This window comes from Mustela lutreola, chromosome 6, assembly GCF_030435805.1.
Source record: "Mustela lutreola isolate mMusLut2 chromosome 6, mMusLut2.pri, whole genome shotgun sequence".
In the NCBI taxonomy this organism is placed as follows: Eukaryota; Metazoa; Chordata; class Mammalia; order Carnivora; family Mustelidae; genus Mustela; species Mustela lutreola.
Window position 1 is genome coordinate 146,872,064 of NC_081295.1, and position 24,987 is coordinate 146,897,050.

Sequence of the window (24,987 nt, forward strand, 5' to 3'; positions counted from 1 at the left end):
GGCTCAGGTCATAATCCCAGGGTCCTGGGATCAAGCCCCACATCGGGATCTCTGCTCGGTGGGGAGCCTGCTTCCTCCTCTCTCTCTGCCTGCCTCTCTGCCTACTTGTGATCTGTCTGTCAAATAAATAAACAAAATCTTTAAAACAAACAAACAAAAACTTCCCATGCCTTTGTCTTCATTAAAAATTGATGCTTTGGAAAACGTGAAGAATTCAGACTGCTATTTCTGATGTTGCCAAAGGAGTCCGAAATATGGAGTTCGCTATGGACATTTCATCATCTTGACCGATTCTCCCACACGAAACCGGCCCACGTTCATCCCTGGAGACGACCGCTCCAGGACACAGGCGCGTGGGACCCGCCGGGCTGGGAAGCCCAAGCGACAGCCAGTCAGAGATGCCTGTTATCTGTGAACGTCCTTCCGGCTCTGGCTGCAGCAGAAAGCGAAAAAGCCCAAATCTTCCAATTTCCTTGGTCAGTGCTTTCCAAACCACACAAATTGGCAACATGTGCCTGACTCCATTTTTTTTTTTAACCTTATAAAAATGAGCCCAACACTTCTTTGGAATTTGAAGAAGGTTCTTTTTTAGGTGTCCAAAACCACACAAATTGAACTCCTTATTTTTTAACTGACGTCTGTTCAACAAGTGCTGAATGAGTCACTGTGCCGCCCAGAGGGTCCCTGTCCCCAGGGGCTCACCATCAACAGGAGGAGGGGCTTCTGAACCTGTGCTGCTTCCGCCACACCGGCCTGCTCCGGGCTACCCCTGTAAGAGGCACTTCGTCTGCTCTCTGCTCCTCTGGGCCTATAAACGTGCCGAGCGCCCAGGGCCTTTTAAGGTCTGCCGAGCCCAAGCGACTGTAGAGCTCGCTGTTCCCTTCGTAGTCCTACCGCCCGCAGGCCCTCCCGGTACAGGGGCGGCTGGTGATGCTCGAATCCGCAGGTCATGTCCGTGAGGACGTGCATGTCTGTTATGGCCTATTTGTAACCCCAAATTCCTATGTCGTAGCCCTAACCCCCACCGCACCGGTGTCTGCTGCGGGGGCCTTTGGGAGGTGAATAGGCTTAGATGCGGTGGGGGTGGGGAGGGCTGGCCCCCCCCTCAGGCGATCAGCGCCCTCTGAAAAGACACGCCCGAGGGGGGGGCTCTGACTGCCACGTGGGGGTGCGGTGAGATTCGAGCCAGGAAGAGGGCTTGGTCCCTGGGAACCAAGTCTGCCAGTGCTTTGACCTTGGACCTGAGCCTCCAGAACTGTGGGAAATAAACGCCCACAGTTTAAGGCGGCTGCGTGTGGGGGTCTGTCACAGGGGCTCACGCTAAGATGGCCTCCTTGTCACCCCAGCCCACGACAGGACCCAAACCCCTGCACCCCATGGGGGCCACTCACTCCCAGCGCCAAGCACCGGAGCAAGTGAACAGCGAGTGTATTCGGAGGAGACGGGCTGCCTGACTTTCCTAGACAAAGACGTGTCAGCTCCATGGCCTACAACAGGCAAGAGCCACCTCCGGAGAGACACTCACCGTCCAATCTGTCCGACCCACACGACCACACGACGCGGCCTTCAGCGCACTCCGAGGCGCTCAGATACGACTTTTCATCTGTTTTCTCTACAGTATTTCCCTTCCTTACTTCTGGTTTCTTTAGCCTCTCCTGGGCAGGGCACGGGGCTGGGCACAGGCCCGAAAGAGGGGAGAACAGAGTGAGGTAACAGAGTTATGTCGGGGGTGTGGTGAGGGATGGGGGAGCCCGGGGAGACCCGGGGAGAGAATGGAGGCTGAGGATGGACAGATTGGGGGGGGGGTCTCTGGGGTGCCAGGAGGTGCCAGGAGGCAGGTGAGCAGGGGCGGTCTTGGCCGCACTCCTCTGAGGCCCCCAGGTCTTAGAGGCGGGTTGAGGGACCCCGGCCCTGATGCCTCCCCTGCCCCGCTGGTTGCCGGGGAACCATCGAGATGCAGACAAGCATAAACATTCATGCATCTCGATGTACCTCACGTAACACGTATACAGGGAAAGAATCTACGCGTGCAGCTGGGGACGGGTTAGCACACTTCCTGACGGCGAAGACGCCGCTTTGGATGCGCGTCCTTTTGGAGAATTTTTGAAAACACGGGGAACGATTGCATGCGATGCTGAGGTAAAAGCAGACACACGCACGGTGTAACAGCAGCTACGTACGCAGCCTAGAAACAACCACCTGAAAACAGTTAACAGAGATTCTTCTATGCTGTAGAATTAGGGGTAATGTTTATCTTTTTTACTTTTTAAAAAACACATTTTATGGTTTCTGAGTATCTCCAGCTAAAGCCAGGAACTACCAGAAGACACACAACCACAAGACATGTGGCACGACGCGCCGCCCTGAGTTTTGGGGACTCACACCGGAACGGACCCCTGGGGACTTTACCCTGCGCCCGCCCGGGGGACACGGACAGCAGCGTGACGCCGTCTCCGTGCTCCCAGGGAGGTCCCGCTGCGCGCGACCCCCCCACTTGCCTCTCCTCTCCGCTATCTGCAGGTAACCCGTGGACAGGTACTGCTCCATGTCCTGCTGGAAGGCCTCCTCGAAAAACTTCTGCCGCTCCTTCAGCTTCGCTTGCTGGGTGTGCTCCGTCTCCAGAACCTTCTGCGCGTGCTCCGCGTCCAGGTCGGCTGAGGAAACAGAGAACTCTGCGTCAGGGGCTGAGCAGGGACAGAGACAGGGAACGGGACAAATTGGACCCCCGTGAGCCTGCAAGCTGAGAGGCCGGTGCCCCCTCGGAGCTGCAGGCAGCCTCCCCTCCCCCACTCTGGGGGCCGTCCCGGGCCTTCGCCTGTGCTGTCCCCCCTCCCGGAACGACCTTCCCACCACATCTCCACTGTGTACGGAACAGCCGCTCATGTGCCAAGACCAGCCTCTCCGTGAGCCCTTCACCTGACTCGGGGGACCTGCCCCTCTGTCCTGAGGCCTCCGCGTCATGGCCCTCCAGCTTCTGAAGCTTCTAGCGACAGCCCAGCAAGTGAGATTCGGGCCACAGGGCCCGCGAGCACTGGGCAAGGACAAGGACGCAGCCATGGGGGCGCGGGTCCTCTTGGCTTTGCTGCTCACCAGCCATACAACCTGCCCGATGACCACAGACTCCTGGGGCTTCACGGGGTCCATCAGGATTTGGGACAGAGACAGGAGCCCCATCGTGACATGCGACTTCAACGGCATAACGTAGAAAGAATATTGTGACTGAGGGGCCCTTTGAGTCCAGGCCGAGGCAGGAAGAGCAGATGACAACCGTGAGTCCTACCAGCCCCAGCGGCGGCAGAGACTCACCAGCAGGACCCCCAGCGGCACTGGCCACCGGGTCCACGCTCTCTGGGGCCTCCCCGCCCTTGGTGCCCCCACGGAGACACGGCTGACGACACCCGGGTCAGGCGAATACCATCACTCACCCTGTCCGCGGGCCACAGGTCACGAGTCCCTGCACCCCTGTGTTTTATGAGGCAGCCCCCAAGACCCCCGGCTCCCCGGGGCTCACACCCTGCAGAACCCCGGACGGTGACCACATCCGACTTCACTGCCACGATCAGCTTCCGCCCTGCGGGCAGGCCTGTGCTGATGCCGGGACACTGTTCCCGGAGAAAGGGAAGTGACCAGAGACAGACCCCCAGGCTGGCTGAGAAGCGCCGGGGCCAGAAGGCAAGGAGGGCAGGCGGTTGTCCAGGGACGGAGAGCGGCCCCCGGGGGCCACTGGCATGGAAGCAGGGGCCTTGCGGGAGCTGTGGCTCCGCCAACACCCTGACGGAGCGCGGAAGCGGGTTCCTCTCCGGACTCCCCGAGTGCAGACTGCGGTCGGCCGGGGAGGCGTGGGGCCTGGACGGCGGAGCCACAGACGGGGCGCGGAGACGCCTGTGCGGTTCCTTCCACCCACGAAGTGTGCCCCGCGATCTCAGGCAGCGACGTGGGAATACTCCAGATACACCCGTCGGTCCAGCCCTGGCCAAATCGGACTGGCTGAAGGATCACAGAATGACAACTTGGGTTATTTCCTTCACACAAATATTCTGCAACAACCACCTGCTGGCACACATGACCACCTGCTGGCACACATGATGCTAGAGGCAGAGTTGGGTGGAACAGAACAGCTTCGGCGACCTAACCGCTGAGCGAGAAACAGAGGGGCCGAACACTGGAACAGACACCATTCCCCACAGTTTTCCTCTGGGGAGGGTCCCACCTTTGGGGCGTCAGAATTCCTATAACTTAAAAACAAAAACGAATCCACTTAAAAAATGGACAGAGAATCTGAAGAAACGTTTTTCCAAAGAAGACATACAGATGACCAACAGGTACACGGAAAGAGGCTCCAACGTTACTAATCATCCCAGAAATGCAAATCAAAGCCACAGTGAGAGATTCTGTCCCACCTGCTAGGTAGACGGCTACCACTGAGGAGACCAGACGACAGGTGCTGGCGAGGATGTGGAGAACGGGGCGCCCTCACGCGCTGCCGGGGGGAAGGCAAGCTCGTGCAGCCACTGCGGGAGACGGTATGGAAAGTCCCCACTCAAGTGAAAACTAGAACTACGCCACGGCCCAGCACTCCCTTCTGGCCCACATGTCCACATGACATGAAAACAGCGTGTGGAAAAGACCAGCGCACCCAAGCATTACTCATGGTCGCCAGGACAGGGGGATAACGCAAGCGTCAAGAATGAATGGATGGAGGGCACCTGGGTGGCTCAGTGGGTTAAAGCCTCTGCCTTCGGCTCAGGTCATGATCTCAGGGTCCTGGGATCGAGCCCCACATCGGGATCCCTGCTCAGCAAGGGGACTGTTTCCCCCTCTCTCTCTGCCTGCTTCTCTGCCTCCTTGTGATCTCTGTCTGTCAAATGAATAAATAAATAAAATCTTGAAAAAAAAAAAAAAGAATGAATGGATGGGGGTTGCGTGTCCACACGCATACAATGGAATACGGCTCATTCAAAAGGAAGAAGGAAATCCTGCCATTTGTGACACCATGGACAGGCCCCAAGGGCGTTGTGCCGGGACAAGTCAGACAGAGAAAGACAAATACTGCAACCCACTTAGATGTGGCTCTAAAAAGGCCAAACTTGCAGAGCCGGGAGAGCAGCGCGCTGGTCACCAGAGACCCGGTGGTGCAGGAAATGGCGAGAGTGGGCCAAAGGGCACAGCCTTGTAGTTAAGACGAGAGCTCGTGGAAGACACTGTGCTTACAGTCCCCAGTGCTCTATCATAAACTTCAAAGTCGCTAAGAAACTAGATCCTAAATGTTCTCACCACAAAAAAGAAATGAGAGTTTTGCGATGGCGGTGTTGGCAAACGCTTCAGCGGTGATTCAGCGGTAACACACTGCGAGGTGTACTTGCCTGGAATCAACACGTGCACCTTAAACGGACACAATGTTATCTGTCCGTTATATACCAACAGAAATCCTGAGGGTGTTATCAAGGGACTTTTTTTTTTTTTTTTTAAAGTAGGCTCCAAGGGCGCCTGGGTGGCTCAGTGGGTTAAAGCCTCTGCCTTCAGCTCAGGTCATGATCCCAGTACCCTGGGTTCAAGTCCTGCATCGGGCTCTCTGCTCAGCAGGGAGCCTGCTTCCCCCCCTCTCTCTGCCTGCCTCTCTGCCTACTTGTGATCTCTGTCAAATAAATAAATAAAATCTTAAAAAAAGAAAAAAGAAAAAGAAAAAAAAGCAGGCTCCATGCCCAGTGTGGAACTCCCGACCCCGAGATCAAGACGTGAGCTGAGACCGAGAGCTGGATGCCCCAGCAACAGAGCCCCCTCCAAGCACCCCTGCAATGATTTTATTTATTTTTAAAGATTTTATTTATTTATTTGATACAGGGGCAGGGGAGAGAAAACACTAGCAGGGGGAATGGCAGGCAGAGGGAGAGGGAGAAGCAGGCTCCCTTTTGAGCAAGGAGCCCAATCTGGGGCTCGATCCCACAACCCTGGGATCATGACCTGAGCACACACCAGCGGCCTAACCAACTGAGCCACCCAGGTGCCTGCCCCCAGCAGTGGTTTTTAACAACAAAAAAATATACAGAACTTAAAGTGAACGGTCTACGAGGCCCACTATGCTTTGCCCTAATCAAGTTGCCTCACCACCTCCACTGATAGCCACCACCACATTTCACAAATGCTGGGAATATCATAATCCTATATGCATGACATACCTTAAAAACTCAGTAATGGAGTTTGTTTTTTTAAAGATTTTTATTTGGAAATTAAGATATTATTTTATTTATCTTGGAAGCAAGAGAGAGAGAGAGCATGAGTGGGGTGAGGGGCCGAGGGAGAAACAGGCTTCCCGCTGGGCAGAGAGCCCGATGCGGAACTCGATCCCAGGACCCGGGGATCATGTCCTGAGCCGAAGGCAGATGCTTAACTGACCAAGCCCCCCAGGCGCCCCAATGAAATATGGTTTTAATCCCAAATCAGTTACAGTCTCCAGGACTTAGAATATTCTGGGCGTTTTTCTTGTATTCTCTCCTACATCTAAGCAAGGAATCTACAAACTAGCATTAACTGAGCAACACCAACAGAAAGGAAATCTTCCCGACTTCATATAATTGCAGGTATTGGCCCTACAAAGCGCCACTGTTTACACTCTTAAAATCACTGTATTTCCACATCCCCATCTCATAGGTCCGTTTACAGGGAGCCGGTGTGGAAGGAGCGCAGGTCTGGACTCAGTCCAGGTCGGGTGCGCAGACACCCCTGAGGCTACTTCCTGCGGACCCTGCAGGCTCCCCTGCCCGCACCTCTCTCCATTTTTCTGCTCAGGGTGCTCTTGGGAGTCAACCAACGGGTGATGGACATCAGTGTAATGCTCCAGCGTCCCATGCTTTGGACGGGCGGCTCCAGGAAGCATTCTGAACACTTCTCGGAGATCCTGGGGGACTCAGCCCCTGGGCTTTGCTGTCCACTTGCACAAGGCTTCCCTGTCTTGGCTTTTCCTCCGAGCTCAGGCTCTGCGTCCTCACTCCTGCTCTCTGGGATCGCCTCCCACACAAACGACCAGGCCTGGCTTCCAGAGAAACCCATGCTAGCCCAGCCAGGGCGAGCGGTCATGTAACCCTCTGCGCGTCCACGTCCTCCTCCGTACGAGGAAGGTAAAAACACTTACTCGGTAAGGAGTTGGAGGACTCAGTGAAGGACGGGATGGGAATCACCGGGCACACAGCACCGACCGACAGTGACTCCTCCTGCCAGCGCCATTTGAGACGGTGGCCTCTAGAGCAGGAATATTATGAAAAGGACACCTGAGCCATCACCACGTGCCAGGATGTGTGCGACACTGAGAATCACGCCAGCCCTCTCAGCCCCACTCGGGCACTTGGGCATCAGTCCCCTTCCAGGGCCCTTAGTAGGTGTGGGCGGGACTGAGCGGACTCGAAGAGGGGAGGGAGGGGTCTGAGGAGGGTGTGTCTCCGTTTGTGTCACTACGGCCGCCAACCCCGCTGCCCAAACGCCTCCTGGCAGCTGCGTGCGTTGGAGTAGGTCAACCCGGACAGAGGAGAGATGCTCCAGACGCTTCAAGCAAAGTTAAATTCATCTTAAAAAAAATAATTCCGGGGCGCCTGGGTGGCTCAGTGGGTTAAGCCGCTGCCTTCGGCTCAGGTCATGATCCCAGGATACTGGGACCAAGCCCTGCATCGGGCTCTCTGCTCAGCAGGGAACTTGCTTCCCCCTCTCTCTCTCTGCCTGCCTCTCTGCCTGCTTGTGATCTCTGTCTGTCAAATGAATAAATAAACTCTTTAAAAAAATAAATAAGTAAAAATAAAAAAACAATTCCAGAATAAGCAGGTCAGAAACAGAGATCAATGTAGAAATCATCAAAGGGGTTTTCACGAAAGAACACCTTGTGTTAATCGAATTAAGACTTTCTATAGACAGTTGTACAAGCTTGAAAACATTCATTCTTCTTAACACTTCTGCTTCAGAAGTTCAATTCTCTTTTGCTTCTAAATTCTAAGTCCTATGGGTTTGTTTCTTTTTTTAAGATTTTATTAATTTATTCATTCATGAGAGACAGAGAGATGGGAAGCAGCAGAGGGAGAAGCAGGCTTCCCACTAAGCAGGGAGCCCGATGCTGAGCTCGATCCTAGGACTCTTGGACCATGACCTGAGCCAAAGGCAGACACGGAACGACTGAACCACCCAGACGGCCAGTCCTATGGTTTTTTTATCTTAGGTTTTCTATACTGGAATGAAATCCAGTCATGTGTCATCCTTCAAAAAGCAGGGGTGGATCACGGAATTTAAAATGCCTTAAAGGAGAGGAAGAAGATCACTGTTTTTGGTTTTCAAGCATGTGACCTAGTCGTTCTGGAAAAACTGGCGACTGCCTGATGTTGGCTTGTCCCTGACTTCCGAGCTGACCGCGTGGTGATGGTCGCTGAGCAGCACGGCCACCCGAACCGGCTCTGCGGTCAGGGGGACGATGAAAAAGCACAGGGCGGATGGCAGACACAGCCGAATGGCTCAGCCTTGCAGAAGCTGCACCGCGGCCTGGGGCCTGAGCGAGAAGGTTCTAGAGCCTTGGACAGCCCCACGGTCAGCAGGCTCTCGCCGCCGGGCAGCTGCATCTGGGCTACTGCCACCGTGGGAGCCCGTCTGCGGGAGGATTTCAGATCTAGGGGTTTCACAGCATCCAGATTTTAGAATGACTGTGGGAAAATCTTAAATTTTCTACACAGAAAAATGACCCCTTGTTCGTGCTTGAGAGGTCATTCATTATACTGGGAAAAGACAAATACAAAGATTTTAAAAAGAGCTTCCACATACGACCTTAAGGTTAAAAAGAAAAAAAAGAACGACGCGTACACAAGCAGCACTAGCTCTCTTGCTGGAAGGCCGGAGCGGTCACCAGCACGTCACCAGCCAGCTCTGCGCCCCCACGGTCGGCCCCGCTTCCTGTGACTGCCACGTCCCCTCCAGATGACACTTTCTCACAACAACAAACTGGTATCAGCAATTCTCAGCTGCAGGTTTGGTTGGGCCGTAAGAGTGGCGGGGCAGGTGTGTATGTGCATCCACTGAGCTCCTTCCTGGACCGTGTCCCGCCTGCGCCTGCGCACAAAGCTGGGGGCACTGACCGACGACAGGTGTGGAGGGCGGAGACGGCCCGCACGCCTGCCGGGAGCCAAGAATGGAGAAACCTTTCGGGCAGAGATGGCCATAATCTCGTGAATCCCAAAATGTCAGAAGAGAAACAGGGAAATTTCTTAAGTATGAGAGTTAAGAAAAATGCTGGTAATCTTCAGATATCATTTAAATATCGAGAACATTTTTCATTCGAGCTAAACAACCAAGAATAAAAATAAATTTAAAATCTAAAAGATATTTACAATTCAGATGTTTTTAGACGGTGAGAATGTAAGAATTCTGTGCTAGTCAAGTGCCTGTGGCAGGATCCAGGCAGATCACGTGACATCTCTGTACATGTCTAAACACCATCAGGTAAGCGGGGGCGCCTGTGGGGCTCCGACGGGTTAAGCCTCCGACTCGATCTCAGCTCACATCTTGATCTCAGGGTCATGAGTTCAAGTTCCACACTGGGCTCCACGATGGGTGTGGAGGCTACTGTTTGGTTTTAAAGGTAAACACATCTCTTTCCTGACGGTTTTTAATTAGAAACTTAAGGGCTGACAGACTGTCAAACCACATGACCACTAAAGACCATACTAAATTCTATCCGTATGACAGAATTTAAACTCTGGGACTAATGTTTTTCATGCTTCTAATTATTAGCATTTATTTAATAGGTCTTTATGGCTGCATGAATCATGTATGTACATTGTGGAAAATTTTTAGATTTTTAAAAAGCACAAATAATAAGGTGAAAATCCCTCTTAAGTAGCAATGAAGAGGTGACCACTGCTGGCATCTGGTATCCATGCATCAGATTTTCTGTTGTCCTATTAGGTTGAACTCTACAAAACTGCAACATCTGATCCCCCACCCCCCCCTTTTTCCTCCGGTGCCACTACCATAGTTGTTGAACTCTGTACTTCTAAGTAGTCCCAAGTTCATGCAATGTTGTCAAAAACAGGGTATCCAGGGCGGCCCCACGCACCCCCCCACCAAACCTCCACCAATGTGAACATTTTAGTTAATTATGGTCTAACATCAAAACCAAAATAAATGACATTGGTACAACCCCCAGAGGTCATTCCAATTTCATCATTCATTCCCTCGAGTGTGTGAGCATGTGCGTGTGGGGGCAGCTCTATGCAGTCCTATCCCACGTACAGTCTTACACAACAAACCACAATCAAGATACCCAGCTGTGCCAACCCCCCAAGGCCCCCTCATGTTACCTCTTGTGACCACACCCTTCCCCCCCAACCAGGAATCTGGTCTCCAAATCTATTAATTATGTTGCTTCACAAATGTTACAGAATGGAATTATGCAGGATATATCCTTTTGGGACTGGCTTTTTTTCACTCAGCATAATTTCCTCGAGGTTCATCCCAGCTGGTGCACATGCGGATAATTTGTTTTTATTGCTGAGTCCATGGTCTGGATGGACCACGGCTTAACCGTTCACTCATGGAAGGACAGCTGAGTTGTTTCCCAATTGGACTCCTACGATAAAGCTGCTACGAACATTTGTGTACCAGTTCTTGGATGAAAATAGGTAATTTCTGAGATTAATGCCCAGGAACACAATGGCTGAGTCATAAGGTATGTGCCCGTTTTTTTTTTTTTGTTTTTTTTTTTTAGTTTTGAAAGAAACTGCCAAACTCTTCCGCAGTGGCTGCTCTACATTCTAGCCCTGCCATCAGCGTATCCGTGCCCTCGCCAGCACGGTGAGACCTTCCAACTGTAATGCAGGAAATCTGTGCTTTCCTCCTCCTCCTCCCCAGAGTTTGTGTCTATTAGAAACAACTCTGGGCTTCCTCTTATTTTCAATAATTCCTATTTTTCTAAAGGTACTTTTAGTTCCCTGAGATATTTCTTCCCTCTGTCCCCCCCCCCCCACTTTACTTTTCATTTGGACTTAATAAATATTTAATTTTGGAAAAATTCTGTTCAGAAACTCAGGACTCAAATGAAGGCAAAATATATATAAGATTTCTCTCCAGTGTTAAAACCCACGTAGTTTTTTGGCTTTTTTTTTTTTTTAACTAGTTAGCAGTAAATTAGTTTTCAAAATAACGTATACTCATACTAGCTTGTAAGTTTTCAAAATAAGGTATACTCAACCATGTTTAAAGTCTGCCAACCTCCTGCCCCAACCTTTAAAAAAGTGAATACAGATTGTCTCAACTAGATCGAAAACAGACTTTTAAACTAATGGTTTCCTGGAACCGGGGTTTTTATACGTCCATTTAAAAAATGTCAAATTCTGCACCCAACATTTCTACAGTTTTTAACAGTTTTCTTCTGGCCTTCATCAACAATTAGTTGTTGAGACAGACTTGTAAGTATGGTAAACCATACGTTATTTCTACAAAAGCTATGAAGTAGTAAAGAGCCCTTATTCCTCAGGATTGGTATTTTTAAGGAGATTTTCTGCGCATAGAGAGTTACCAAAATTTTTCAAGAAAGTTAAATGACTTTTTAAGAGAACTTCTCCTCACCTCTGACACACACCTGCGCATGCGTAAACACACACACACACACACACACACACACACACACACTCCCCTCACACACATTTATAGGGAACCACAATTTTTTTCACATGCAGTTAAGAAAGGATGCTCCTTACCTACAGTACAGGAGTGTTGCAAAATGGCAGGTTTTGCAGACAGAATAACTAACTTTCGGACAACAAAGTGCTCCTTGCAAGCCCTGAGAAGGCTTTCCAAAGCTCGGTCCTCCGGGACAGCTTCTGGAGCAGCTGTTTCCTAAACTCATGTCACCGGAAACAAACACAAGTCCACTATCTAAACTTCAGGCACATTTTACAATTTCTACCAACCGCCCTGAAGGAAATGACCACTATCCAGAGTATGAGTAAAGCAGATAGTTTTGTGTGCACAAGGTCTGCTGAAAACCGTGGGGCAGAAGCGCTCAGAAAAGGCAGCTTGCTGTCCTTCATGGGAGGGACAAGGCACTCAGAAGCTGCCCCCAACCCCAGTGCAGCTGTGAGCCTCTGGGCCCCCCTCCCATTCACCCCTCCAGGCCCAGGGCTTCCTGTCAGTGAAAATGGGGCGGGGGGGGGGGGGCAGGGTTCAGTGTCTTCCATAAGGAGCTAATGTCCAATTCTAAATACCACGCTTCTATTTTTACTTGCAAAATGGTGACGGGGGCAGGAAGAGGCAATCCTAAATCCTGTGTCCTTTTTGGTAAAATTATATGAAAACCAGATTAGCAGTAAGAAATGTCGAGAAAATTAGCTTCAACTAGTGACATGTCGAGAAAATTAGCTTCAACTAGTAACAAAAACCTGGTGGTATTTCTGCATTCATTTTCCTGCTTAAACAATGACTAGAACCCAAAAGCTTCAGATTAATGGACAAGTGAGCAGTGCAGTCTGCGGCCAGAGGCTCTGTGAGTTATTAACCTGTTGGGACAGCCACAGGCTCGGGGGCAAGGGCGGGGGAGGCTGCCAGGAGAGCTTCGTGGCCTGAATATGAGCGCTGGGAGCGCCCAGCCTGTGGCACTTCCTGCAGGGAACCAACAAAGGACCTGATGGCCAAGATGAGTCACCATACAAGGCAGTGGTTCGATGCCATTCTAAAGTGCTATCATTCTGGGATACGTAGACAAAAGATACCTTTTACACAAACAGTACATAAAAATGATAAAATAGCAAGCCTATATCATGATAGCCTATTCCTTGGATGATTTCCAATTTTTTTCTTCTAAGACTGAGAAAAAAAAAACCAAATCCCAGTCTCGAAGCTTTGTGTTATACATATTTGGACAAGAGCTTGATTACCTAGAATTTTTAAGTCAGATCTGACACTTTCCTGAATTTTACTTAGGGTACTGACCTACTTAATAAAAATTATTGGGGTGGGGGGCATTAGATCTTTAGAGGAATCCTTTCCAATTCCGAAGGTATTTTTCTGTTACTACACGAAAGACTATAAAAAGCAGAAACCAGCTGCTTACGTCTAAACGTGGAAATCAGCTATTCCAGAGCTCGTTCACATAGGTTATGGAGATGGTGGGCCAGGGGTTCTCAACCTTTCGTGGCATCAAAATCAACTTGAGGGCTGGTGAACACAGAGATTGCTGGACCCCATGTCCAGAATTTCTCATTCAGTAATTGCTGGGCCAGAGACTCTGCATTTCTAACCAATTCCCAGACGATGCTGATGCCGTTGGTCTGAGGACCAGACTTCGGGAGCCGCTACTCTAGGTGAACTGTATCTGTTCTTCCACTTTGTTCAATTTCTTACTTTGTGCAAATATTTATACAATGGAAAAAAAAATACATGACAGGGAAGCTACCACACTTCAGGAAAATGACAGAAACGTCATCTCCTTGATGCTTTTCAAACTCTCTGGTGTATCATCTACAAAGGAAAATCTCCAGCAGCAACTGAAATGCAGAATCATAAACCAGTGTGACCTATGGTCATCTTTACTGGTGAGAGACAAGTTCTTTCGGGGCAGGAGTCCCTCTGGAGCAGCTTGATCTTATTCTGTGGAACCCCCTTCCAGCCCCTGCTCAGTGGCCTGGCAGCTTCATACAGCAAGAAACAAAAATGTGACCAGATCCCGTCAGTCCGTCAGTCTCCTGGATTTCTGCCTACAAAGACCGGTGCAAGTGAGTCTCTCCCCACCCCCCTTTCCCTTTCCTAAAATTGGATTAGCAGAAGAAAGTATTTGTGGACCTGGATCCTTGGGTATAGCAACTTCAGTAACGATGCATTGTAAGCACCCTTAGTTTCTATTGACCCGTATGCTCCCAGAGATGGTCACAGGCTCTATCCGTCGTGTTGTCGGTCACGAGGAGGAGAAGCACAGGGCCCGACGCAGGCACAGGCTCTGCGAGCCTGCTGTCCTAGCTCGTCTCACAGACTGGGCAGTTCACAGTTCTCACCAGCCTGGTGCCTGTTTAGACAGACATTGCCAGGAGGTAAAGGCTTTTGCTAAGGGACATCTTCGGCACCAAGGCCATGTAACTAGTGGGCAGCAGTTGAGCACTTGAACGCTCTCAGAGAGCTGACCACCTAATGGAAAATCCCTGTGACAGCATAAGTTGGTTACAAAAACGTCAGTGAAAATGGGGCTGGATTTTTGGGACACTAGGTCACCAAGCAACCTAGAGAAAATTTCTTTGCACTGAGGTACACGGTAAAATACCACATGATCTCTGACCCAGTGGCATATCCCTCTTACGAATCGCTATTGGCTCTGGGAGACCCAAGGCATAGCTAAAGCTCTTAGCGTGTATACAAGAAAACTGGCTGCAGTTTTCCTTTTGTTGTGTTATGCATCTTCAAAGCTTGGCTTCACCACTAGTGAGAACATTCACTCAGGTCTCTGCCAACCAGAGATGCGGGTACCAGTGTGGTACAGCCAAACAGCGGCTGAGCAGCAGCAGCATTCTCTGTCTCTGTCTGCTCTAAGGGGAACCTGTCATAAAGGGTCCCGGTCCATAAGGGGCCTTTGCGGTCTCAACCTTCACTGTCACTAATTAGGCTGGCAGAAATGTGGATTGCACCTCATCTGTGGCTAGATCTTTCTCAAGCTAATGCTTTGGCTGTTGGGCATCTTTTGTGCCCCCCCCAACCGCAAATCTTAGGATTATCTGTTGTAGCTCTATGAAAAATAACATTAGTGTTTCATAAGGATCACAATGAATCTTTAGATGGCCTTAGGTAGTATGTCCACTTTAACAGTATTAATTCTCCCAATCCATGAATATGGTATATCACCATTTGTGTCATCTTCAATTTCTTTCATTAATGTCTTATAGTTTTCAGAGTACAGGTTTTTCACCTCCTTGGTTAAATTTATCTCTAGGCATCTTATTCTTTTTGATGCCGTTATAAATGGGACTGTTGTCTTAATTTCTTGTTCTTATGTACAGAAATGCAACAGATTTATATATATATTAATGTTGTACACTACAACTTGATTGAATTCTTTTCGTAGTTCTAAAAATTTTTTGATGGAGTAGAGTCTGTTTTTGCAGCACTTAATCCATTTACATTTAAAGTAATTATTAACAGGTATGTGCTTACAGCCATTTTGCTGATTGTGTTCTGGTTGTTTCTGTACTTCCTCTCTTGCTCTCTTTCCTTGTGACTTGGTGATTTTCCTTAGTGTTGTGTTGTACTCCTTTCTCTTTATTTTTTGTGTATCTATTATAGGTTTTTGGTTTGTGGTTCATGAGGTTCCTGTATAACATCCTATGTACACAGCAGGCTATTTTAAGTTGGTGGTCTCTTAAGTTTTGACATAGTCTAAAATGACTACATTCCCTCCCTGCTTCCCCAGCTGATGTTTTAAGTTTTGGAGATATTTTACATCTTATTTTGTGAATTGATGATTTTATTACTTTTGTCTCTTAACAGTCATACTAGTTATATAGGTGGTTGATCTATTACCTTTACTATATGTTCACTGTTACCAGTGAGAATTTTTCTTTTATAATATTCTTATTTCTAATGATGGCCATTTCTTCTCTATTTTAAAAAGGCCCATTTTGCACCCACTCTGGAAAACAGTATAGAGATTCTGCAAAAGTTAAAAATAGAACTATTCTATGATCCAGGGACCACACTACTAGGTATTTACCCAAATAATAAAAAAATACGAATTTGAAAGGATACATGCAACCTGAAGTATACATAGCTGCATTCTCTACAGTAGTCAAATTATGGAAACAGCCCAAGTGTCCTAAACCGATGAATAGATAAAGAAGAGATGGTACATATATAATACACACACACACACACACACACACACACACCATGGAATATTACTCAGCCACATAAAAGAATGAACTCTTGCCATTTGCAACAACATGGATGGAGCTAGAGAACATTAGCCTAAGTAAAATAGTCAGAAAAAAGCAAAGATCATATGATTTCACTCATATGTGAAATTTAAGAAACAGAGAGCAAGGGCACCTGGGTGGCTCAGTCAGTTAAGTGTCTGCCTTTGGCACAGGTCTTGATCCCCAGGTCCTGGGATTGAGTCTCATGTTGGATTCCCTGGTCAACAGGGAACCTGCTTCTCCCTCTCCCCACGGCTCCCCTTGTTTGTGTGCTCACATTCTCTCTGTCAAATAAATAAATAGAATCTTAAAAAAAGGGGGGGGGGAGAAAAGAAACAAAGAGCAAAGCGGAAAAAAAAAAAGAGAGAGAAAGAGAGGCAAACCAAGAAACAGATTCTGAACTATAAACCAAACTGATGGTCACCAGAAGGGAGGTGGGTGAGGGGATATGCTGAAAAGGTGACACGGATTAAGGAGCACCCTTGTGACAAGCACTGGGTGATGTAGGGCAGTGCTGATCACTATATGGGAAACCTAAAACTGATATTACACTGGATGTTCACTAAGTGGAATTTAAATAAAAACTTTAAAAAAATAAAGAATTCCCTTTAATTTTCTTGCAAGGCCACTTAGTGGTGATGAACTCCTTCATGTCTTGTCTTGTCTGGGAAACCCCTATCTCTCCTTCAATACTGAGTGGTAACCTTGCCAGGTAGAGTATCTTGGTTCTAAGTGCTTTTCTTTCAGCACTCTGAATATATGATGCCATTCCCTTCAGATCTGCAAAGTTTCTGCTGGACATCAGCTGACCATCTTACGGGGTCGTGAGGAGATTCCCTGGTATGCAACTAATTGTTTTTCTCTTATTTTTTTTTTTTTTAAGTAGGCTCCACGCCCAGCTTGGATTCACAATCCTGAGATCAAGACCTGAGCTGAGATCAAGAGTTGGAGGCTTAACCAACTGAGCCACCCAGGTGCCCCTCTCCTATTGCTTTTAAGATTCTTTCTTTGTCTTTTACTTTTGACATTTTGATTATGTCTTCCTATGAGTCTCTTTGGCTTCATCTTATCTGGAATTCTCTGTACTTCCTGGACTTGAGTGTCTGTTTCCTTCACCAGGATAGGAAAGGGTTCAGCCATTACTTCTTCAGATAGGTTTTCTGTCCCTTTCTCTCTCTCTTCTCCCTCTGGGACCTCTATAATGTAAATGTTACTATGCTTGATGTAGTCCCAGAGGTCTCTTAAACCTTCCTCATCTTTTTGATTCTTCTTACTTTTTGCTGTTCCAGTTGGTTGATTTCCACTGCCTTGTCTTCCACATCACTGACCTGTTCTTCCGCATCATCTGCTCTGCTGTGGAGCACCCCCCATGTATTTTTCATTTCAGTTACTGTATGTATTCTTTGGCTCTGGGTGGTTACTTTTTAAAGTTTTTACTTCTTTGTTGAAGTTTGCGTTGTGTTCATCCATTCTTCTCCTGAGTCTGATGAGCAACTTTATGACCATTACTTTGAATTCTTTACTTGGTATGTTGTTGATCTGTTTCATTTACCTCTTTTTCTGAGGTTTAGCTGTGTTCTTTCATTTGGAATATATTCCTCTGTCTTCCTCCTTTTGCCTCTCTGCACTTGTTTCTATATCTTAGGTTTGTCAGTTGAGTCTCTCAGTCTAGAAGGATGGCTTCATGTAGGTGTCTTCTGAAGCCCAGCAGTGCAAACTTCCCCCAGTTACCTGCACCCCTGGGTGCTCCAGGCGTATCCTCTGTGTGGGCTGCATGTGCCCACCTACTGTGGCCGGGCTACAATTGGTGCAGATCTGCTGGTGTGCATGTTTCCCCTGGCATAGCTGTCTGCAAGGCCTGGGTGAGCTGGTGTGTGGACTCGGTCCTCGGTGCAGCTCTGCAAGGTCTGCTGCAACTGCTGTAAACATTCTAGTGTGTGGGGGCTGGTCCCCTGGGGTGGGGGCTGATAGGGGTGGCACTAGTCTTGGGCTAGGCTACCTGCTGGGTGTGGTAGTGTCAGGGGCCATTGGGAGGGGCACTGGCCAGGGTGGGCAGGTTGGGACGGGCAAGTCCACAGGGGAGCCCCAGGACAGGGCAAGCAGTACTAGCTCGGTAGATGGAGGGTATCAGAAATGGTCCCCAAGAGCACCCAGCCAGCCATATAGAAGTGAAAAAAATAAAAGCACCGGCCAGCACTTCCACCCCTAGAGAAAGTTCCAAAGATCCCTGCCCTTCCTGCACATGCTCTGAACTAGTCAGTGAATCTTCTTCATCTGGAACCGAGGCGAATTTCAAAGTGCTGCCTCCATGCTGGGTTGGAGAAGGAGGGAGGCTACACCTGTGGCCTTTAGGAGTGATGTCTGTTCCCCATAGGTCTCCGTCTCTCCCAGAATTAAGCGCGCTGGTTTTCAAAGCCAGACATTGTGTAGGCTTGTCTTCCTGGCTGTGTGGGTAAGTCCGGTGTGGGGCCGGGACCCTCCAGTCCTCAGGGAGGGCCTCTGGGATTGTGACAGCCCTCCTGATTGTGGGTCACTGGGCTCAAGGTGTGGGCCTTGACTAAACTGTGTCTCCATCCGTCCTACCTGTCTCGATGGGGCTTTTTCTTTATAATCTTAGTTGGGGAAAATCTGCTGGGCTTGTCTTCGGGTCATGCTTAGCCCCAGCTGTGGTACCTGTAGTTATTTTGGCAGGTCTGAGGCAGGTGGCGAGCCGAGGGACTTTCTACTCTACCACCTTGATTCTGCCCTGCCTTAGACTTTGAATATCACTGACGAATACGCAGTAATATTTGAAACAATCACCTTTAGAGATGTTTTTACTTACACTGCCCCAAAATTCAAATTAAGTATTTGAAAAATTACACTCAAGAATAATAGTTTCAAACCTTTTCAAGTGTAAAAGCAGGTGTACTTTTCCAGACAATTTACTAAGAAAATATATTACAGCAAATCTATTAAGAATTCAGGAGCAGGGGCGCCTGGGTGGCTCAGTGGGTTAAAGCCTCTGCCTTCAGCTCAGGTCATGATCTCAGGGTCCTGGGATCAAGCCCTGCATCAGGCGCTCTGCTCAGCAGGGAGCCTGCTTCCTCCTCCCTCTCTGTCTGCCTCTCTGCCTACTTGTGATTTCTGTCTGTCAAATAAAATCTTTAAAAAGAAAAAAAAAAAGAATTCAGTAGCATTTTCTTTTTTTGAGAAAGCACGTAGGTGTGTGCAGGAGTGGGGGAGGGGTGGAGGGAGAGAGAGACTCTTAAGCAGCCTCCCTGCTGAGTGTGGAGCCTGATGCGGGCCTCGATCTCACGACCCTGAGATCATGACCTGAGCCAAAATCAAGAGTCCGACACTTACTATTACTGCGTATTCGTCAGTGATATTCAACTGAGCCACCCAGGCGCTCCTCAGTACTAGCACTTTTAAAATGACTGAGTATTTCCCACAACATTTACACGCACCAGAAACGAACACTGCGTATATTTGCCATATAAAACATTTATCACATGGGACACAAAACTCAATGTGCTTCTGGAGGCAAGGGCCTCTCATTATAAATGTCCTCAAGCCACAAGTTGGAAACGTCAGCCTCTAAAAGGTTCGCAACAGTCAAATCTCAGAATGCCTGAAAGCTGATCATATCTGTTGGAAATGTAATTATTTCCAGAAAAATATTTTAGAAATGGGGATTTATCACTTTCGGTTGCAAGCTGTTGAAAACTCACAAGCAGGTGACTTATGAATAAATTAGTATTATAAATGGCAGCCATAAGCCCTCGCGGCCAGCTAATAAGACGGCGATGAGAGATGGGTTGCGTGCTTCCCGGGAAGGCTGGTGGGGCAGCCGGCGGGGATGGCAGAAGATGGCCCCCGAGCAGAGCCTTGAGTCCTGAAGCAGAGGAAGAAGATGCCTGAGGAAGGGACCAGCGGGGGAGCTGCCGACACGTGGGGGTGGCCTGCTGAATAGTCAGCTTTTTCTCACTTCCCTTAGTGCTCCTTCCTGAAATTTCCCCAATTGGAGATTTGCACGTTTTTATATGTCTCTTCTAAGTCAGCAGAATATGGTGTTTGGGAGCTTTGAGAAGATCCGGACACTGAAAAGTGAACAGAAATGAGGTCTGCCACGCTTGCTTCCTCCCCACCACTTCTCAGATCAACTGGGGTTTGACGGGGAGACACGGGCAGGGAGACAGACGAGTCTGAAGAAAGGAGGAGCGGGCGGGGAGCGGGCCGCCACGGTGGGGGCCTCGGTAGGGACTTCTAGCCACGAAGGCTTTAATGCCTGGTAGAAAGAGGAACCAGAAAATGAGAGAGACAAGTAGGAAATGTCAGGGGTGCGTACTCTTGATTGGAAATGGGGTTCAGAGAGAATTTTGAGGATTTCTGAAATTTGCCACTTTGGCACGGAGATTACTTTGAGCTGAAGGCAGCTGAGAAACAGCAGGTGCAAAGGGAAAGAAAGCTCTTTAACCTTCCCCTTTCTGTCTAAATGTGACATGTGAAGTGTTTCCCTCTCACATAACCAGGAAGAGGAAGGGGAGTCTTTTTTTAAGATTTTATTTATTTATTTGACAGAGAGAGAGAGATCACAAGCAAGCAGAGAGGCAGGCGGGGGAGGCGGGGGGAAGCAGGCTCCCCGCGGAGCAGAGAGCCTGATACGGGACTCGATCCCAGGACCCTGAGATCATGATCTGAGCCAAAGGCAGAGGCTTAACCCACTGAGCCACCCAGGCGCTTGGAAGGGGAGTCCTAATCCCCGGGGATGACTCGCCATCGGAGACGGCACCGACTCGCCTCTGTGTGGTGAACCTTAGTAAGTAACCGTCACCTGCCACTGGGTCCCCCCATCTATGGACCTTCCTGTAATTTACCACCCCAGGCGCCTAACTCTCCCTCTTTGTCTTGGTCTCTTCTGTTTATCACCCTCTGTTCAGACAGTATATAAGCCTGCGGGTATGACTCTGGCCTATGGGTCTTCCCTTCTTTTCTAGGAGGGCCTCTGTGTGCATCTAAAAATTAAAATGTGAACATGCAAGTAAAATTTGTACGCCTTTTCTCCTATTAAACTGTCTTTTGTCCGTTTATTTCCGAGGGCCCTAAGCACTAGACTTAAGAGGCAGAGAAGAAAGTTCTTCATGTTACACTTTCAGCTCGGCAGCCTTAGTGCCGATGACGGATCAGCAAAAGTCAGATGAACGAAAGGGTCACAATCACAAAATGCCAAATGTCCGGGGGCCGGGAACACCAGCTGTACCAGCTGATCTCGGCGGCAGGCTTTCAACTGCTGGCTTGACCGCAGAGCGGCCTGAGGCGGGCACAGCAGGCCAGATGTTCAGGAGGCAGTGAGGCAGGAGAGAAACAGCCACAGCAGCTCAGGGAACGAGGCCCGGCTGCCAGGAAACACGAGCAAGACCTCAGAAGGGCTGACAACAAGCAAGCATCCTCTTCGGGGCTAAACGTGGGGGGTGGGGGGGGAGTGGCTACCAGAGCTCTCGGGCTGGCAATGGACCATGACATCAGACAGGTCCATACAGTCAGTGCGTACTCAGAAATACCTGGGCTTAACAGGATGCACAGTGACACAAAAAGGCCATTACCCGGGGACTAGGGGAGGGTTGGCTGAGAAATCTGGGAAGCCTTAAAAACAGCGTTCTTCAAAAATACTAAATCACCTCCAAATGATCAACAAAATGCGGCTTCTGAATCACTTCCCGAAATTCCTATTTACAAAATGAAGCAATAAATCTTTCCTTTAGGGTAACAACAACGCAAAGTCGGCGGAGACCGAGGGAGGCCTGAGAGTTTACTCAGAACAGCATTAACCTGGAGGCTCTCCATCCAGTCAACACACGCAAGAGACTATGGGAACTCCCTTGTCCGTACTCAGCTAAAATGACAGCAGTTCATACACAAGATTATTTTGTTGTGAGGAGAGTATAACATCAACGGCGCTAACAACAGGATTCAGTGTTATGAAAACTGTGATGTGACCCTGTCCTTTTCACGAATGATCCAGAAAATGTCAACACTCCCTAGAATGAAGGCCTGCCCGCACAATCCAATGAGGTAGTTTTGGAATGTTGGTGAGGTCAGGCGCTGACCACCAAGAAAGAATTCTGATTCATCTTAGGTGCAAAACGGTGGTTTTCTTAAACCCCAGAGACAGGACCCATGGGCAGAAAGACGTGCACTGGGGTTGTCAGAGGTGGCTGATTATTTACCTTCAAGTTGGGAGGGGTTAAGGACAGAACAAACCTCCCAGGTAGTTTGGAAGCAAGGTTTCCAGGATCCGGAGGGGGCCGGCTATTGTAAGGAAAAGGTCATTTATTACTGTTTAGTAAAAACTCCATCATGAGACTCTTGAGATGTGTATTGGTGGGTCATATGCTTGGGGGAGGGCTGCCAACAGGTATCTTGGAGGGGGCAGAGATAAACGGAGCTTCCAAAGGAATTTCTGTATGTTTAAAGTAGACTCACAGGATCCCGAGGGCAGAGGGGGCGGGTTAAGATTGCCTTTTGCCCTCAGCAAAGAGTCAACATCAAGGCAGCTGAGTTCCCAGAGGAAGGTCACACTCTGCCTGTTTCAAGGACTTGTCAGTGCGCTCTAAGTAGGAAGAAACTTTAATAATTTTTCTTCTGCCTTTGTTTTTCACATTACCAACCCACAGGAATAGGTTGTTTTTGTGGGGGGTATTCCGTGGTCTTCCACTGCGCCAGGTGCAAAGCGGGAACTCAACAGTGATCATGAAATGAGTGAACAGACGACTCATTACGAGACGAGAGAGAGAGAGAGAGAGAGAGAGAGAGAGAGAGAAGGCACGGCCTTCAGGAAACACCCACTCGAGAGAAAGGTTTAGTCTAAGCCAACACACAATTACTTTCATTTCATCACTGTCTCTTTTTGTATATACTCGTAAGCAGGAGAGAAAAAACACACCAACAAAAAAGGTTCCCCACGTTTGTCATTTTATGAAAAAGTCTGCCTACAGATCTCGTGAAGCAAGCTGAGTTTCTTCTGGGAGACAAACACAGCGGGGACCCTTCTCTTCCACCCGCCCTTTAAGGAGGCTGGTGTATAAACTACAGCCCTGGGTAATGAGACAAGATTTTAAAGCACTTAAAGAAAACACAAACATCCTACCGTGCGAGGATGACACGCGACGCAACATACACACGGCTCTGACCTCAGGGGAGCGGTCGGCGCACAGCGCTGCTGAGAGGTGACCTGATCAGCATTTGGGGTAAACAGTCTCAGGACTTTGAACTTCCTTCATCCATCGTCCCCGTCTGTACTCGACCAACTCTGTCTACTCTTCGCGCAGGAGGCAATTCATGACAAGGCTCTTGACGACAAACAAGCTTTCTGGTTTGGGCTCAGCTTTACTATTTCATAAACTTACTTACAAAAACCCATGTGGGGGGGCGCCTGGGTGGCTCATGGGTTAAGCCTCTGCCTTTGGCTTGGGTCATGATCTGGGGTCCTGAGATCGAGCCCCAAATCAGGCTCTCTTTTCAGCGGGGAGCCTGCTTCCCCCTGTCTCTCTGCCTGCCTCTCTGCCTACTCGTGATTTCTCTTGCTTTCTCTCTTTCTCTCTGTCAAATAAATAAATAAATAAAATCTTAAAAAAACAAAACAAAACACAACCTATGTGGGTTCCTTTAGAAAACGCCCATAGGTACGAGAGTTGATTTCTTCTGTCTTTTTCATTCCCCTCACTTCCTGTCCTAACCCTAACATCTTCCCTTTGGGATTATGGGTATGCCATGAGACACGAAATATTTTCCAATTTACTAGAATCGCCTGACACTCAAAATTTACCTGCCATTTACCATTTTGGACATTACAAAGTAAGATGACCCAGCAAAGGGATTTCAACACCACGTTCTATTTCCTTTCCTTAGAGCGGGCGTTTCACTACCTGTATTTCTCTGTAACTCCAAGAAAAACCTTTCTCTCTATTTACTTCAGAAAACTATAAAAAGGGCAATATGTTCTCTGGTATCCGTTTCGCAGACAGAGTGGGAAACACTTAGTAAAAAGAATATATTTTAGTTTTCTGAGTAAGACACTTCTCACCCTTGGCCTAGAAATCCCAGCGCGCTCTGTCGTATTTTGAAGGATAAAATGAATTAGATTTACTGTAATCCCTTTGAGAAATAGTAATTTGCTTCTATTAGTTCACTGAGTCAATCAGAGGACACTCATGGAAAAGCACAGAAAAGATTCTTCCACGTTTTGTGTTTCAAAACTAAAATAAAAGCTCAGTGTTTAAACTGGATACTGCAGTCCTTGAAAATGTCTTGCGGTCATCTTATGTTGAATTAGTGGATTACAACCTCACAGTTTGTGCTGCCTTCATGGTTCTCTTGTATTCATCAGACTCAGTGACATTTCCCCCATGACTGCCTGAATTAAGAGAACAGGTGGGTCAGTCCTATGCTACCAGGACCCCAGATTAGGAGCCGCACTTACCCAAAGATGTTCCTTCCCCCAACAAGAGGACTTGCTGTTCTTGTGTTCTGTGTGTGTAGCGGAGAGGTGAGAGTTGTATGTACTTTTTTTTTAAATGAATGGATGCATGAATGAATAAGTAACTTGCTTTCAATTTTTTTTTTTTTAAGATTTTATTTATTTGACAGACAGATCACAAGCAGGCAGAGAGGCAGGCAGAGAGAGAGGAGGAAGCAGGCTCCCCGCTGAGCAGAGAGCCTGATGCGGGGCTCGATCCCAGAACCCTGGGACCATGACCCAAGCCGAAGGCAGAGGCTTTAACCCACTGAGCCACCCAGGCGCCCCACTTGCTTTCAATTTTCCCCAAAATCTTAGGAAGAAAGAAAGCAGTGAAGGTGTTTAAACGAAATTGCTGGGTGCAAACTCTATCTCCTGGAAAAAGAAAAACCCAATGAACACAACCAAAAGTACGTGTGTGCAAGGGAAGGGAGTGCAGCCGCGGGCACTGGCTCACTCCCCCTTACTAGAGCCTACTGGCTGGGAGGCATGAGGGACGGCCTAGAACTCAAGGCAGGCTCTCAAACACCAGGGGGCGCTCTCTGGTTTCACAAGCCCATGGGGTCAGAGCTG

At 48.6% G+C, this 24,987-nt stretch overlaps 1 protein-coding gene and 1 long non-coding RNA gene across 6 annotated transcripts in view; one reads left to right on the top strand and one right to left on the bottom strand.

The window, feature by feature from the left end:
* Window positions 1-24,987, bottom strand: part of DTNBP1 (dystrobrevin binding protein 1) — a 211,654-nt gene that overhangs the window by 7,065 nt on the left and 179,602 nt on the right. For all 4 annotated transcript variants that reach the window (XM_059179399.1, XM_059179396.1, XM_059179398.1 and 1 more), the window contains one exon: window positions 2,499-2,654. In XM_059179399.1, coding sequence (XP_059035382.1) covers window positions 2,499-2,654 — 156 coding nt within the window. The remainder of the gene's footprint in view (window positions 1-2,498; window positions 2,655-24,987) is intronic.
* Window positions 20,187-24,296, top strand: LOC131834769 (uncharacterized). Of its 2 annotated transcripts, none has more exons than XR_009354935.1 (3): window positions 20,187-20,718; window positions 21,662-21,971; window positions 22,827-24,296. It is a non-coding gene; the product is annotated as an uncharacterized LOC131834769 (long non-coding RNA). The 2 variants fall into 2 exon arrangements; XR_009354936.1 differs by having other exon boundaries at window positions 22,884-24,296.